Genomic DNA, 15000 nt, shown 5'->3' on the forward strand with positions numbered 1-15000 from the left:
ACACACACACACACACACACACACACACACACACACACACACACACAGGTACACACACACACACACACACACACACACACACAGGTACACACACACACACACACACACACACACAGGTACACACACACACACACACACACACACACACACACACACACAGGTACACACACACACACACACACACACACACACACACACACAGGTACACACACACACACACACACAGGTACACACACACACACACACACAGGTACACACACACACACACACACACAGGTACACACACACACACACACACAGGTACACACACACACACACACACACACACACACACACAGGTACACACACACACACACACACAGGTACACACACACACACACACACACACACACACACAGGTACACACACACACACACACACACACACAGGTACACACACACACACAGGTACACACACACAGACACACACAGGTACACACACACACACACACACACACACACACAGGTACACACACACACACACACACACACAGGTACACACACACACACACACACACACACACACAGGTACACACACACAGGTACACACACACAGGTACACACACACACACACACACACACACAGGTACACACACACACACACACACACACACACACGGACACACACACATACACACACACACACACACACACACACACACACACACACACACACAGGTACACACACACACACACACACACACACACACACACACACACACACACACACAGGTACACACACACACACACACACACACACACACACACACACACACAGGTACACACACACACACACACACACACACACACACACACAGGTGGTTAATGGCTCCATTTTAGATAAATATATCGTTTTGTCTCTATTGTTATTTTGTTATTTTAATGGGCTTTATGCACAGCTCCACTACTTCCTGAAATAAGCTCCTTTATTTCCTGTCTTACATTATTGGACCCACTAATTAATCCAGGTGTGTCTGGTCACTGTTGTGAGGTCAGACACACCTGACCTCACAACAGTTGGTCCAATAATGTAAGACAGGAAATAAAGGAGCGGGCTTATTTCAGGAAGTTGTGGAGCTGTGCATAAAGCCCATTAATGGTGGTGGAAATGCTGGGCGAGCCGACCAGCGTTTCTTTACTTTCGGTTTCGTGGCGAGTCATGAGAATAACGCCGCCGTATGAATCTCCGTTTATGGTGGGAACTACGACGGTATGTGATCGTCTTCCAACCTCTGACTTTAATTCTTGATGAATGAAAACATGAGTCTGTCTTGCACCGGTCAAAGAATTTCACGGTGCGGAGGCTCATAAATGTAGTGTGGAAACACTTCACTTTAACAAAACTCCTGGTTGTCCCTTTAATATTTTTTCATGCGATAAAGTAACTTCTTGATCCCAAATATACGGCCAGTTTATCCAAATGATGGCTGTTTAGAAGTTTGTTCCGATGTTTTTCAGAGAAGTGAAGCTCCAGCAGCCGGTCTGCAGAGCTGCTGGGCCGGCCAACCTCCGTCGTCATCCCGGGGGAGAAAACCATCGCTGATTAAGTTACCCGCAGGTTTTTAGAGGTTTACCACCGGCTGGTAACATTATTTCTAGGAGATAAATGTTGGTCTCTGAAATCTGACAGCTGTATCAGTAGCATTAGTTAGTGTGAATGTAAAGTGAAGCTTCCTGTGTGTATTGGACAGAAGAGCAGCGCTGCCTCGGGGCTCTGGAGCCTACGGACACAAACCACCACATTTACATCAAGAAATACATGTTTTACAATCAACACATCAGGCTGCATTAAAGGTGCCATGTAAGAATGTGGCCAAAAACGGTTACTGCAGTCAAATTCAAAACACAGCGATCTAATTTTTTCCTCCCAGCCGTAGTGGCAGTGTTGCCAAGTCTGCTTATTATACGCAACTTTGGGCTTCTTTTTCTGTGAAGTCGCTTCTAAATATTGGTCGTCGCGGGTTGCGGTTTCTTTGGGCTTGTTGTGAAAGTATAGTTGCTTATTTATGCTTGTTTCCAGCTCCATGAGTTGTCCTGCAGATATTTTCGATATGTTATTTAAACGCAGGATAGTTTATCCTCTCGCTGCATCTGTCACCCCCGTTCCCTCCGCCCCTCTCCTTCCCCTGTACACACACGTTGCCACAGTGATAGCGGAGGGTTTTTCCCCCCCCACCTGCACCCCGAGACTGCTGGCTTTCACCACACTCTCCTCCACTGACCAAGAGAATTAACGTTACCGTGAATTCTCAAATTAAAGCTGGTCTCAGTTAGAGGCCGGTTCAATTTCTATTTTCTGCAAGTTCTTGAGAACAAAATCTTTCAAAGCCCACAATCGCTGTGGTTGTTGAACCTCAGACCCGACGCACGAGCACCAGCCCCCCCCCAAAAAAAGAAAAAAGGGAAGCTCAGGCCATGGTCCGACCTGACCATAATTTCCACCCAAACACAGCAAGATGAGAACCGACTGACCAAAGGTAAGAGAAGGAGCAGTCGGGTCTGACCCCTGTCTCTAATTAAAACTGGGTCAGTTCGGCAGTTGAAGCAAAGGTGGTTTTATAGAGTAGCCTAGGCTATCTTTGGTTTAAGTAAATAAAAGCCAGGGGTTCTACATGGACAATTTACTCTACATTTCCGTTTTCCACATGTTTTTCTTTATTTCTCTTTTGGAACCAAAACAAACAAACCAAAAAAAAAAAAAAATTGTGGATTTAGGGTGATAGGTATGTGTGCCTTTTTCTTTCTTTTTTTTTTGGTGTCGGGGGGGGGGGGGGGGTCGCGTGTCTTCATAGTTCCAGTTGCTTGTTTCTCTCGCGAGATCTGGCAACACTGCGTAGCGGCAGCTCAGTGGAGCAGACTGAGGCTGAAAGGCCGCTGACACCGCCGTGACTGGGAGAGAGGGCTAGGTGGCGCTACATGCCAACACGTAAATTCAAAACATAAACATGATTTGCAGTCAAGGGGGCAGTTGTCGGTCTGAGAAGTGAAGTTCACTTCCGCGTTCAAAAAACTGCAATCCCCTCTTCTTCCTCTGGGGGCTGGTGTCAGAAAGCAGCATTCCTCATAGACCCCCATGTTAAAATCGCCGACTTTACATCCTCAGTAAACATGTTAAAAGCCTGGTGTCAGAACGTTTTTTCGTCTCAATGGATAGTTTCTACCCCCGCACACACTCTGAGGGGGGTGAATTTTTTTTTAACTCTACAGTTTTACTGTTATTAGGTTAAAACTCTAGCCAATCAGGGCGCGGAAACATTGAGTGACAGGTCCGGAGCGGTTCGGAGACAGGCTGCTTCGAGGCCAGTGGGCGGGTTCTCGGCCGGCCAATCCAACATGGCGCTGTCCAGGCCGCCATGTTGGAGTCACAAAAACGACTCCCCAAAACCAATGGGTGACGTCACGGACGCTACGTCCATTCTTTTTACAGTCTATGTTTGCAGTCTGCAAAAAAATATTTTTAATGTGAATACTCTGGCTGTACTATTGTTGTTGGTGAGTTCATCATGTTATATGAACATTATTCCTGAGTCTCTCTGACATATTAGGAGGATTTTACAGCCAGTTGCTTTAGATTTCTTACATACTGTACCTTTAAGTTTTATTTTATTGAACTATAACATAGTTACGGTCCACGGCAAAGATACTTCACTACTCTAAACCGTCTGTGGTTACGGTTAGACGTCAGGGGAGCATTGCATTGTGGGATGTAGTACGCAATGTAGACTGGTCAGATACTGGAGATATTTCCTGAATCAGTACAACATCCGGGAATTTTTCGCATACTGCAGATTTAGCTTTTGTTTACATACTACATACTGTATACTGCATTTTGGGCAAATCAGTACGTACTAGCAGTATAGTATGTGGTTTTGAATACAGCCGTAGTCTCTGTCTCTGTGGTAAACACCTTCCATCATCTCCCTCTACTGCTTTTCCTCCTCAGGTCCCTCCCTCTCTGGACACCTTCAGGGACCAGGAGGCGCGTGCCGGTGCGTTCAGGGCCCTTCAGTCCGTCAGAGCGTCGAGAGTCAAGAGTCTGGACTGAACCTTCGTCTGATAATAAAAACATGAAAACAAGAGCTCAGTGTGTGTGTGTGTGTGTTATTGTATAATACTAATTATGATATTGTCCCAGATATGATTAGAATTAGTTTCCTTTCTTCTTTTCCAAGACCAGTAGTTTTCCTGATACCTTCTGGTTGACAGGTTTCCTCAGAGCTGTCAGACAGTTGTCAGACCGTTCTGAGGAAGGAGGAAGAAAAAACTACTTGTCTTGGAAAAGAAAAAAGGACCAAACTAATGACTTCATACGGACATAATGAACTTTCATAGTAGCCTATATGATTAGAATTAGAATTAGAAAACGTTATTGTCCCGCCAAGGCAGGAAATTCATCTACGGTCTCACTTACATAAGAAAAACACAAAGACTCACATGAGACAAAACACATCAACAATGATCACATAATAAAAATACTACGTACAGGTGCAAATACATCTGCACTTCAAGATCTTTACTTTACTGTGTGTTGGTGATTATAGAAACAGCATGAAGGAGCCTGGTAGATGTTTATGATGTTATAAAACCACTGTTATCACCAGATCAATGTTTAAAATCACATTTTTACAACAAAAATAATTAATACACAGAAGGAAAAAACACTGCTGAATAGAGAGACGACTGAAACACACACACACAGGAGGAGGGAGAGGAGGAGGAGAGAGGAAGAAGAGAAGGAGGAGGAGGAAGAGGAGAAAGAGAGAGGGAGAGGAGAAGAAGAAGAGAGGGAGAGGAGGAAGAAGAGAGAGGGGGAGGAGAAAGGGGAGGAAGAGAAGAGAGGAAGAGGGGAGGAGGAAGAGAAGAGAGGGAGAGGAGGAAGAGAAGAGAGGGGGAGGAGAAGAAGAGGGGAGGAGAAGCGAGGGAGAGGAGGATGAGGAGAAGAGAGGAAGAGGGGAGGAGGAGGAGGAAGAGAAGGGAGAGGAGGATGAGGAGAAGAGAGGAGGAAGAGGAGGAGAAGAGAGGAGGAAGAGGAGGAGAAGAAGAGAGGGAGAGAGGAGGAGAAGAGAGGAAGAGAGGAGAAGAGGGGAGGAGGAGGAAGAGAAGAGAGGGGGAGAAGAGAGGAAGAAGAGAGGGAGAGGAGGATGAGGAGAAGAGAGGAAGAGGGGAGGAGGAGGAGGAAGAGAAGGGAGGGGGAGAGAGGGGGGGAGAAAGAGAGGAGGAGAAGAAGAGAGGGAGAGGAGGATGAGGAGAAGAGAGGAGGAAGAGGAGAGGGAGAGGAGGAAAAAGAGGGGAGGAGAGGAGGAAGAGGAGAGAGGAAGAGTAGAAAGAGAGAGGGGAATAGGAGGAGAGGAGGAGGAAGAGGAGAGGAGGAGGAGACAGGAATAGGAGGAGCAGAGTTTAATAAATCTTTACTCCTTTCTTTTCCCTCCTCCCTCTCTCTTTCTCTCTCTCTCTCCGTGGTGCTGAAATCAGCTGCTGATCAACTGATTCATTTTCCATCCGGATCAATAATCACCTGGAGGACTGTCTTTACTTTTACTTTGCTCCTCTACTTGCTCCTTTACTCCTCTCCTGTCTCTACTCTACTTCTCCTCTGTCTCTCCTCTCCTCTGTCTCTCCTCTCTGTCTCTCCTCTCCTCCTGTGATGTCTCTAACCCTCTGACTGGACAGAGATGGAGGTTTGTTCCTCCAGCTGCTCCAGGTTCAGGACCGACTCTCTGCTCTCCCTGAGGCCGGCCGAGGCGCTCCTCTCCCGGGCAGCGGACCCTCCGGAGCTCTGCCCGGTAGACAGCGGCTGCTCGGCGCTCCTCTCCCCGCGGACAGAGCCTCTTCTCCGGCTGCAGTCTCCTCTGCTGGCCGCTCGGCTGCGGCGGCTCCAGCCCCGCACCTCCTCCTCCTCCTCCTCCTTCCTGATCCGGGACATCCTATCGGACTGTCGGCCTGAGTCGGACCCAGAACCAGAACCAGAACCAGGACCAGGACCAGGACTCTCTGACCCGGGTCAAGGACTCTCTGACCCGGGTCAGGCTGAGCAGGATGGAGATTATCAGGACAGAAGTGTGAGCAGCTCCGACGGCGAGTGCAGAGGTAGGAGACTGGACTAAACTAAAACTAAAACTAAACTAAACTCAACTAAACTATATTAAACTAAACTAAACTAAACTATATTAAATTAAACTAAACTAAAACTTTTTTTATAGATATATTTGTATGGGTTTATTTTACCCAGGGCACTCTCTCAAGGTAGAGAGGTAGCTATGAAGGAGTGGAATGACCTTCAGAATTATGTTATACAACAAAGAAACATGGTTAATTTTAAAATGAAACTAAGAGATTTTTATTTTGATCGCAATTGTGACCATTAGTAGCCTATATCTGTATATTTGTAAATTGGGTCCTGGTATCCTTGTTGTGTAGTGATTCAATAGGAGCGGGTAATGTCTGTTAAGTGTTTGTCTTGGATGTTGTGTTTTGTATGTGTATGTATTGAGTTTGTGTTTTCTGTATGTATTTTAGTTTTGATGTATTAATGTGTTGTGTGTTAATGGTTTGTATTTGTCATTTATTCTGATGAAAAGACCCCAGGAAGAAGAACAGCTGCTGCTGCTGCTGCTGCTGCTGCTGTGTGGCTAAAGCTACTGGGGATCTAAATAAACTAAACTAAATATAGGCTACAGATACTGGTGTTTATGTATTTATGTGTATATGTGTGCATGTGATGGTAAATGTATATACTGTATGTATCTATACTGCATGGCTACATAACAAGGCTGGGTCTGGACTAAACATGAAAACCACTTTTGACAGGGGTTACAAACATTTTAACCCCTTCCTGACCAGTTGTTTTAGCTGCAAAAACACATGATTTCTCACTAAACTATGTTTTTATTTCATTATTTTTTATTCCTGTCTATATTCAGAAGGTTTTTACAGAGGGGGTTGTTGATATATCATTCATACAACATTTTATTCAAAAAAAAACAAAAACCAAAAAAGTAAAATTAGATTTTTTTTATTTTTTTTTTTAGGGCTGGTGACATTTTCTCATTTTCTCAGTGATGAAAAGAGATATCCACAATCCCCTTCTGACTCTAATGTGTCAACAAAATAAAACAAGAATTTTGAAAGTAGCTTTATCCATTGTTCAGATTTCAGTTCTGTAAATTAGCGCATATTGCATTAGATATTGCCTCATTTACCTACACATTTAAATTTGACAAAACTTGTAATACAAAAAATATTTGTCTTAATGTGAGTGATAAACTTGGGAAGTTTCACGGTGAAATCTGTTAGTTAAATTTTTTACCTTAAAATAGGAAAACCCATTGGACATTGTTGTCCACTTGAAGAGTCATGGATGTGGTTAAAATTCATTAAATGGACTTTCATTCTGAAACTGGGGACATCCAGAGTTTATCCAGAGATAAACCTCCTCGCCAAAAACCAGCCCCCAGCGACAGAAACGTCCAGGGGTCGACTGAGGGTCGACTGGGGGTCAGCTGACTGATTATTGATCAGAAAACCTCTGGATCTCTGGATCAGATTCAGTTCATCTTCATCAGACGGTTTAACCCTCCTGTCGTCCTTCAATCTGTTCCCTTCCTCCATCCTTCCTTCTTTCCACAATCCTTTTTCCCTTCCTTCCTTCCTTCCTTCCTTCCTTCCTTCCTTCCTTCCTTCCTTCCTTCCTTCCTTCCTTCCTTCCTTCCTTCCTTCCTTCCTTCCTTCCTTCCTTCCTTCTTTCCCTTCTTCCTTCCTTGAACGGTTCTGCTCCCTCCCTCCACTTTTCTTTCCTTCCTTCTTTCCACAATCCTTTTCCCCTCCCGTCCTTCTTTCCTCCCTCTTCCCTCCTCTTCCTTCCTTCCTCCCTTCCCTTGAACAGATCTGTTCCCTCCCTCCACTTTTCTTTCCTCCCCTTTACCCTTCCTTCTTTCCACAATCCCTTTTCCCTCCCTCTGTCTTTCCTTCCTCTTCCCTCCTTCCTTCCTTCCTTCCTTCCTTCCTTCCTTCCTTCCTTCCTTCCTTCCTTCCTTCCTTCCTCTTCCCTCCCTCCTTCCTTCCTTCTTTCCTTCTTCTTCCTTCCTTGAACGGATCTGTTCCCTCCCTCCACTTTTCTTTCCTTCCTTTTTCCCTTCCACAATCCTTTTTCCCTCCCTTCCTTCTTTCCTTCCTTCCTCTTCCTTCCTTGAACGAATCTGCTCCCTCCCTCCACTTTTCTTTCCTCCCTTCTTTCCACAATCCTTTCGTTCCTTCCTTCTTTCTTTCCTTCCTTCCTTGAATGGATCTGTTCCCTCCCTCCACTTTTCTTTCTTTCCTTTTTCCCTTCCTTCTTTCCACAACCCTTTTCCCCCTCCCTTCCTTCCTTCCTTCCTTCCTTCCTTACTTCTTCCTTCCTTTTTGACCCAATTGACCCAATCTGTTCCCTCTCTCCATCTATCTTTCCTTCCTTCTTTCCTCCCATCTTCCCCTTCTTCCTCCCTTCCTTCTTTCTTCCTTCTTCTTCCTTCCTTGAATGGATCTGTTCCCTCTCTCCACTTTTCTTCCCTTCCTTCTTTCCACAATCCTTTTTCCCTCCCTTCCTTCTTTCCTTCCTTCTTTCTTTCTTCCTTCCTTGAACGGATCTGTTCCCTCCCTCCACTTTTCTTTCCTTCCTTTTCCCCTCCCTTCCTTTCTTCCTTCCTTTCATCCTTACTTCTTCCTTCCTTTTTGACCCAATCTGTTCCCTCCCTCCTTCTATCTTTCCTTCCTTTTTCCCTTCCTTCTTTCCACAATCCTTTTCCCCTTCCTTCCTTCCTTCCCTTTGTCCTTACTTCTTCCTTCCTTCCTTTTTTACCCAATTGACCCAATCTGTTCCCTCCCTCCTTCTATCTTTCCTTCCTTTTCCCCTTCCTTCTCTCCTCCCATCTTCCCCTTCATCCTTCCTTCCAGGAGGTTTTAATGAAGCTTCAGTTTAATTAGAACAAATGATCTGAACGATGACGATGATGATGATGATGATGATGATGATGATGAAGACTGGCTGAAGCTCAGAGGTGACAGAGTATTCACCGCTGCTGCAGCCAATAGAAGCTCTGGAATGAGCTGCCCTTTAATGTTCGACTGGCTTCCTCTCTTCCTGTTTTTAAATCTCTTTTAAAAACACATTCTTACTCCCTTGCTTTTAACTCACCTTCATTTTATTTTTTTTAATCTGTCACCCCCTATCCACCACTTTATTTTCCCATGATCCATTGTGTCACACCACAACGGAAGTCGGTTTTCAACCCCGTAGTAGCATTGTAGCGAGCGGCTAACTGGTAGCGTTAGCGGCTAACTGGTAGCGTTAGCCACCGGTGTAGGCACCAAATGTGGAGGCTCCGGGCTGCCAAAACCACCCTGACTAATCTGATGTTTGTTAAGTCTACAAAACGAATTACGAACAAACACCACCACTTCTGTGTGCACGCCTCTGCAACTAGTCATGGTTGTCGTAGCCGTTAGCTTAGCTGCTGCTGACAGCTAACAGCAGCAGCTAAGCTAACACCAGGACGTCAGCTGTTAAAACCCTCCCGTTGTGGGACACGACATGAAACTACTCCAGTTAGCTCAGTCAGACACTGCTAACGGCTAACGGTTAGCCCAGCTAACGTTAATCTAAAATGTAATGAATGGAGCGTCATGGCGACACCCAGCGTCGTTCTCCGGGAAGTGGTGGATAAAAGCACCTGCAGTGAGCCGGTCTGTTCGTTTGTTTTTAAAGTGACTTTGTGTTTATGTGTTTATGTCTTTTACCTTTAATCTTTTATGTCCCAATGTGAAGCACTTTGGCTTCCCCTGTGTTTTCTAAATGTGCTATATAAATAAAGTTGATTGATTGATTGATTGATGTCATGTCCACCTGTCCACCACCAGGTGTGGGCGTGGCCTCTCTGGGGGGCGGGGCCTCTCCCTCTCTGCGGCTGAAGAAGCCCCGTAAAGCCCGGACGGCGTTCAGCGAGCAGCAGCTGTCGGAGCTGGAGAGAAGCTTCTACAAGCACAAGTACCTGAGTGTCCAGGACCGCATGAGGCTGGCTGCAGCGCTGGGGCTGAGCGACACGCAGGTCAAGACCTGGTACCAGAACCGCCGGTAATATACACACATATATACACATATATACATATATATATATACACATATACACACATATATACACATATATACACATATATACACACATATACACACATACACACACACAGGACCGCATGAGGCTGGCTGCAGCGCTGGGGCTGAGCGACACGCAGGTCAAGACCTGGTACCAGAACCGCAGGTAATATACACACATATATACACATATACACACATATATACACACATATACACGCATATATACATATATACACACATAATACACACACATATATACACACATATACATATGCACACGCACAGAGCTGGACAGAGTACTCGACCCCAGTACTTGAGTAAGAGTACAGATACTACTGGTCAAAATTTACTCTGTTACAAGTAAAAGTAGCTCAGTCGACATGTTACTGCAGTAAGAGTAAAAAAGTACTTGCTTTTAAAGGTACTTTAAGTAAGAGTCAGAGTAAATGTCTTATTCTCCACATCAGTGAATGAGTCTAATAGTTTGTAAATGAATGTAAGGAGCTTTTAACTCTTGTTTCTGAGAATTAAAGGGACAACCAGGAGTTTTGGAAAGCAAAGTGTTTTCATACTACATTTCCCATGAGCCTCCGCGCACCGTGAAAATTCTTGGACCGGTGCAAGACGGACGTCTCGCCAAGAATGTTTTCATTCATCAAGAATTAAAGTTGGAGGTTCGAAGACGATCAGATACTATCGTGGTAAACGGCGTTTCAGCGCCGTTATTCTCATGACCCGCCGGGCAGCGTCCGTGAAACCGAAAGTAAAGAAACGCTGGTCGGCTCGCCCAGCATTTCCACCACTAATTAAAATAACAAAATAACCATAGAGACAAAACCATAGATTTATAGAAAATGGACCATTAACAAGTGGTAACGTAGATTCATCCACAGTAACGTGAGGCTTTTTTATAACCAAATAGAAACTCCTCGTTGTCCCTTTAACTCTTTGCTGCTCAGCTGCACTGATGTGCTGCTTTTAGGGGTTAGGGTTTCCTTCACAGACAAACACAGCTTGTGTCCAATAGGATTTTAGAAAAAGACCTGAAAGTAACCAGTACTTTTCAGCCTTCCTACTAATTAACTCCAGTAAAAGTACTAATATTTGTCTTGGAAATGTATTCAAGTAAGAGTAATAAGTACCAAAGAAATCTAATACTCAAGTAAATTTACTCTGTTACTGTCCACGCACGCACGCTGATAAATAATTGACAGTGTGTTGTCAATAATTGAGGAGTGTGTTTTTGTGATTAAGAATCAATAATTGATGCAGAAACAAATCTGGAGCTTTTAGTTCAGGCTGTTTGTTTATTTATTGATTTATTTTTATTGGTTCACTCAGAACTCTGCGCTGTGATTGGCCGGAAGGGTTTGACCTTTGACCTTTAGACAGATTCTATTAATATAATATAGTTTGTAAAGAACAAAGTGAGACAGGAAGTGATGAGGAGTCAGCTGTTCATGGTCACTTCCTGTTTCCTCTCCTGGTCACTTCCTGTTTCCTTACCTGGTCACTTCCTGTTTCCTCACCTGGTCACTTCCTGTTTCCTCACCTGGTCACTTCCTGTTTTCTCTCCTGGTCACTTCCTGTTTCCTCTCGTGGTCACTTCCTGTTTCCTCACCTGGTCACTTCCTGTTTCCTCTCGTGGTCACTTCCTGTTTCCTCTCGTGGTCACTTCCTGTTTCCTCTCGTGGTCACTTCCTGTTTCCTCACGTGGTCACTTCCTGTTTCCTCACGTGGTCACTTCCTGTTTCCTCCCGTGGTCACTTCCTGTTTCCTCACCTGGTCACTTCCTGTTTCCTGTGGTCTGTTTCCCTCTCAGGACCAAGTGGAAGCGTCAGTCGTCCGTCGGTCTGGAGCTGTTGGCCGAAGCCGGACGGATGTTCCTGCCCCCTCACTACCTGTACCCAGCTGCCCCGCCCACTCTGGACCTCTACCTGTACACAGGCCACGCCCACCAGCACACAGGCCACGCCCACCTGATGCCCCGCCTCCTCACCCACCCCGAGCCACAGGTGCGCTGACACGGCGCCCGGGGGGAAAACGTGACATTAAAGGGATAGTATCATTTTTTTAAAGTGTGGTTGTATGATCTCCAAATAGCCCCTAAGTACTTTAATTGCAGTAGAAGACTCTCTGCACTCCTCCCGTTAGCAACGCCAGCCCATAATAGCCCTGCCCAGAGATTTACAACATACAGTGTTGTGAACAGACCCAAAGAAACGGCCTATTTTCACGGCCTAAAAGAGGTTTTACCTGAAAAAAAATACACAGTTCCATTGTTCACTATAATATAATTTTTTCCAGCCCTTCAAAGTGCAGGAAAAACACAGGGCCTGTCCCAATATGCACACTCGATCACACTTACACACTTGGGCACTTGGCGTGCGCGTTCATGTTCTTAGTGTCAGTGTTCAGTGTGTCCCGTTTCTCCAACGACCGAAAGTGCAGCGCGCTTGATTTGCACTTTACCCACACTTATGGTAAGACCGCATCCGAGCGGTCTTTGGCCAAGTATAAGTCCCACAATGCACCACGGTGAAGTCCGCCGTCACGGCCGTCACCCAGAGTCACAAGTCACGTTTAGGAAATGCGATTGAATTAATCTCAATAAAATGAAATTAACTTTCTATCTAATAATTATGACCTTTTAATGTCATATTTTATATTCATCATGCTCTGTTCAGGTTTTTATTTTTTCGTTTTTCTTGTTTGTTTTATTTACTTACGGAGTTGGGCTTACACATTTATGATTTGAATCTTGCGCATAGAGACACTTTAGGAGTAGATGAGACTGATCCAGCAGCACTGTTTATTAAAACTGTTGCTGTGTGTGTGTGTGTGTGTGTGTGTGTGTAGTAGTTGTGCTAGTGTGCTGTGCGCAATGGCACAGGCTGCACTTGTCAAGTGTGTCCCGATTGCTTTTAAATCTCCCCCCACACGCTTGGCCACTTAATACATGCTTGCACACTATATGCAAATATACGTTCCGCCGGCAAAACGTCACCTAAGTGTGGTAACCAAGCGCACTGAGGCAAGTGTGGAGAAATGGGACAGCCCCACAGTTTTTATTTGGACCTAACCAACTCACGTATCCCTCCGCCCAGGGTTAGCGCCCGCCGATCAGCAGTTGGTTAGGTCCAAATAAAAACTGTGTTTTTCCTGCACTTTGAAGGGCTGGAAAAAATTATATTATAGCGAACAATGGAACTGTGTATTTTTTTTCAGGTAAAACCTCTTTTAGGCCGTGAAAATAGGCCGTTTCTTTGGGTCTGTTCACAACACTGTATGTTGTAAATCTCTGGGCAGGGCTATTATGGGCTGGCGTTGCTAACGGGAGGAGTGCAGAGAGTCTTCTACTGCAATTAAAGTACTTAGGGGCTATTTGGAGATCATACAACCCCACTTTAAAAAAATGCTACTATCCCTTTAAGAAAAGTTGGTACCACTTTACTTGGATAGGTATTCATCAGATTGACATAACACTGTCATAACCATCAATGAATACTTATGACAGCTGTGGTTAAGTGTCATTTGGTAACTTTTGATGCAAAGTTGACATTGTTTGAGATGTTTTTGTTCTGACAACTTGACATAAAGACAATTTAAAGGGACAACGAGGAGTTTTGTAAAAGCGAAGTGTTTTCACTCTACATTTATGAGCCTCCGCACCGTGAAATTCTTTGACCGGCGCAAGACAGACTCATGTTTTCATTCATCAAGAATTAAAGTCAGAGGTTGGAAGACGATCACATACCGTCGTAGTTCCCACCATAAACGGAGATTCATACGGCGGCGTTATTCTCATGACTCGCCACGAAACCGAAAGTAAAGAAACGCTGGTCGGCTCGCCCAGCATTTCCACCACCACTAATAATAACAAAATAACCATAGAGACAAAACCATAGATTTATCTACAATGGACCATTAACAAGTGGTAACGGAGATTCATCCACATTAATATCAGACTTTTTATAACCACATAGAAACTCCTTGTTGTCCCTTTAAAGTTTGTCCATTAGGTCTGCTATGACAGTTTAAATTGTCTTTATGTCAAGTTGTCAGAACAAAAACATCTCAAACAATGTCAACTTTGCATCAAAAGTGACATAACTTACTGAATGACACTTAACCACAGCTGTCAGAAGTATTCATTGATGTTTATGACAGCTGTTGTCATGGTTATGAATCTTATGAACACATGAATACCTATTCAGGTAAAGTAGTTACCTACCGAAAGGTTTTTATTGGCCGATGACGTGGAGATCCTGGACCTGGACTGAGCTCTGATTGGTGGAGCAGCTGTGACATCACAGGACTCTTTGATAAGGAACTCGTCTGTGAAGTTGTTTGGTTTCAGTTTTTACTTTTTCAATAAATGAATAAAAATAAAGAAACTTGGTGTTGTTTCTCTGATCCAGATCTACTAGTACACACCTGAGACAAACCGGTCCAGTCCAAACCGGTCCAGTCCAACTCTCTAATAGAACAGAAACACGTCATCAGCTGCTCCTAAACTTTCTGAATGTCACTGAATGCCTCAGTTTCCTCCTCGGCCAATCAGAAGACAGGACGTCACAGAGCTGATCAGCTGATGAATTATTAATGAGGGTGAAATATTCATGTTGTTAAAAGCAGCGATTCAACACCAGAACCACCAGAGACCTGAGACCTGCAGCTTTCCCTGAGTGCTGCAGAGTGTGTGTGTGTGTGTGTGTGTGTGTGTGTGTGTGTGTGTGTGTGTGTGTGTGTGTCTGTGTGTGTGTGACCTCGAACTTTAAAACTTCTCTCCAGTTTATTTATTTATCTCTTGTTTATTTTTATGTTGTAGCTGAA

General features: G+C 44.6%; 3 protein-coding genes across 3 annotated transcripts in view; 2 read left to right on the forward strand and 1 right to left on the reverse strand.

Annotated features, from left to right (window-relative positions):
* Positions 1–4083, forward strand: part of LOC146980624 (cilia- and flagella-associated protein 77-like) — a 14195-nt gene extending 10112 nt beyond the window's left edge. Inside the window, exon 6 of the mRNA XM_085787914.1 lies at positions 3982–4083. Coding sequence (XP_085644040.1) covers positions 3982–4083 — 102 coding nt within the window. The remainder of the gene's footprint in view (positions 1–3981) is intronic.
* The window catches only part of LOC146980516 (uncharacterized), a 528771-nt gene that overhangs the window by 391939 nt on the left and 121832 nt on the right, over positions 1–15000 (reverse strand). The window lies entirely within an intron of this gene.
* LOC146980625 (barH-like 1 homeobox protein) lies at positions 5711–12188 on the forward strand. The gene is made up of 3 exons (XM_085787915.1): positions 5711–6125; positions 9930–10143; positions 11987–12188. Exons 1-3 carry the CDS (start codon positions 5711–5713, stop codon positions 12186–12188), a joined length of 831 nt encoding a protein of 276 aa, XP_085644041.1.

Source organism: Trachurus japonicus, chromosome 9 (genome assembly GCF_045865225.1).
Source record: "Trachurus japonicus isolate A0001 chromosome 9, Traja_1.0".
NCBI classification, from domain to species: Eukaryota; Metazoa; Chordata; class Actinopteri; order Carangiformes; family Carangidae; genus Trachurus; species Trachurus japonicus.

Coding starts and splice junctions, on each gene's coding strand:
- LOC146980625 (XM_085787915.1), top strand. CDS start 5,711: ATGGAGGTTTGTTCCTCCAGCTGCTCCAGGTTCAGGACCGACTCTCTG. Junction 6,126..9,929: donor CTCCGACGGCGAGTGCAGAG/GTAGGAGACTGG, acceptor GTCCACCACCAG/GTGTGGGCGTGGCCTCTCTG. Junction 10,144..11,986: donor ACCTGGTACCAGAACCGCCG/GTAATATACACA, acceptor TTTCCCTCTCAG/GACCAAGTGGAAGCGTCAGT.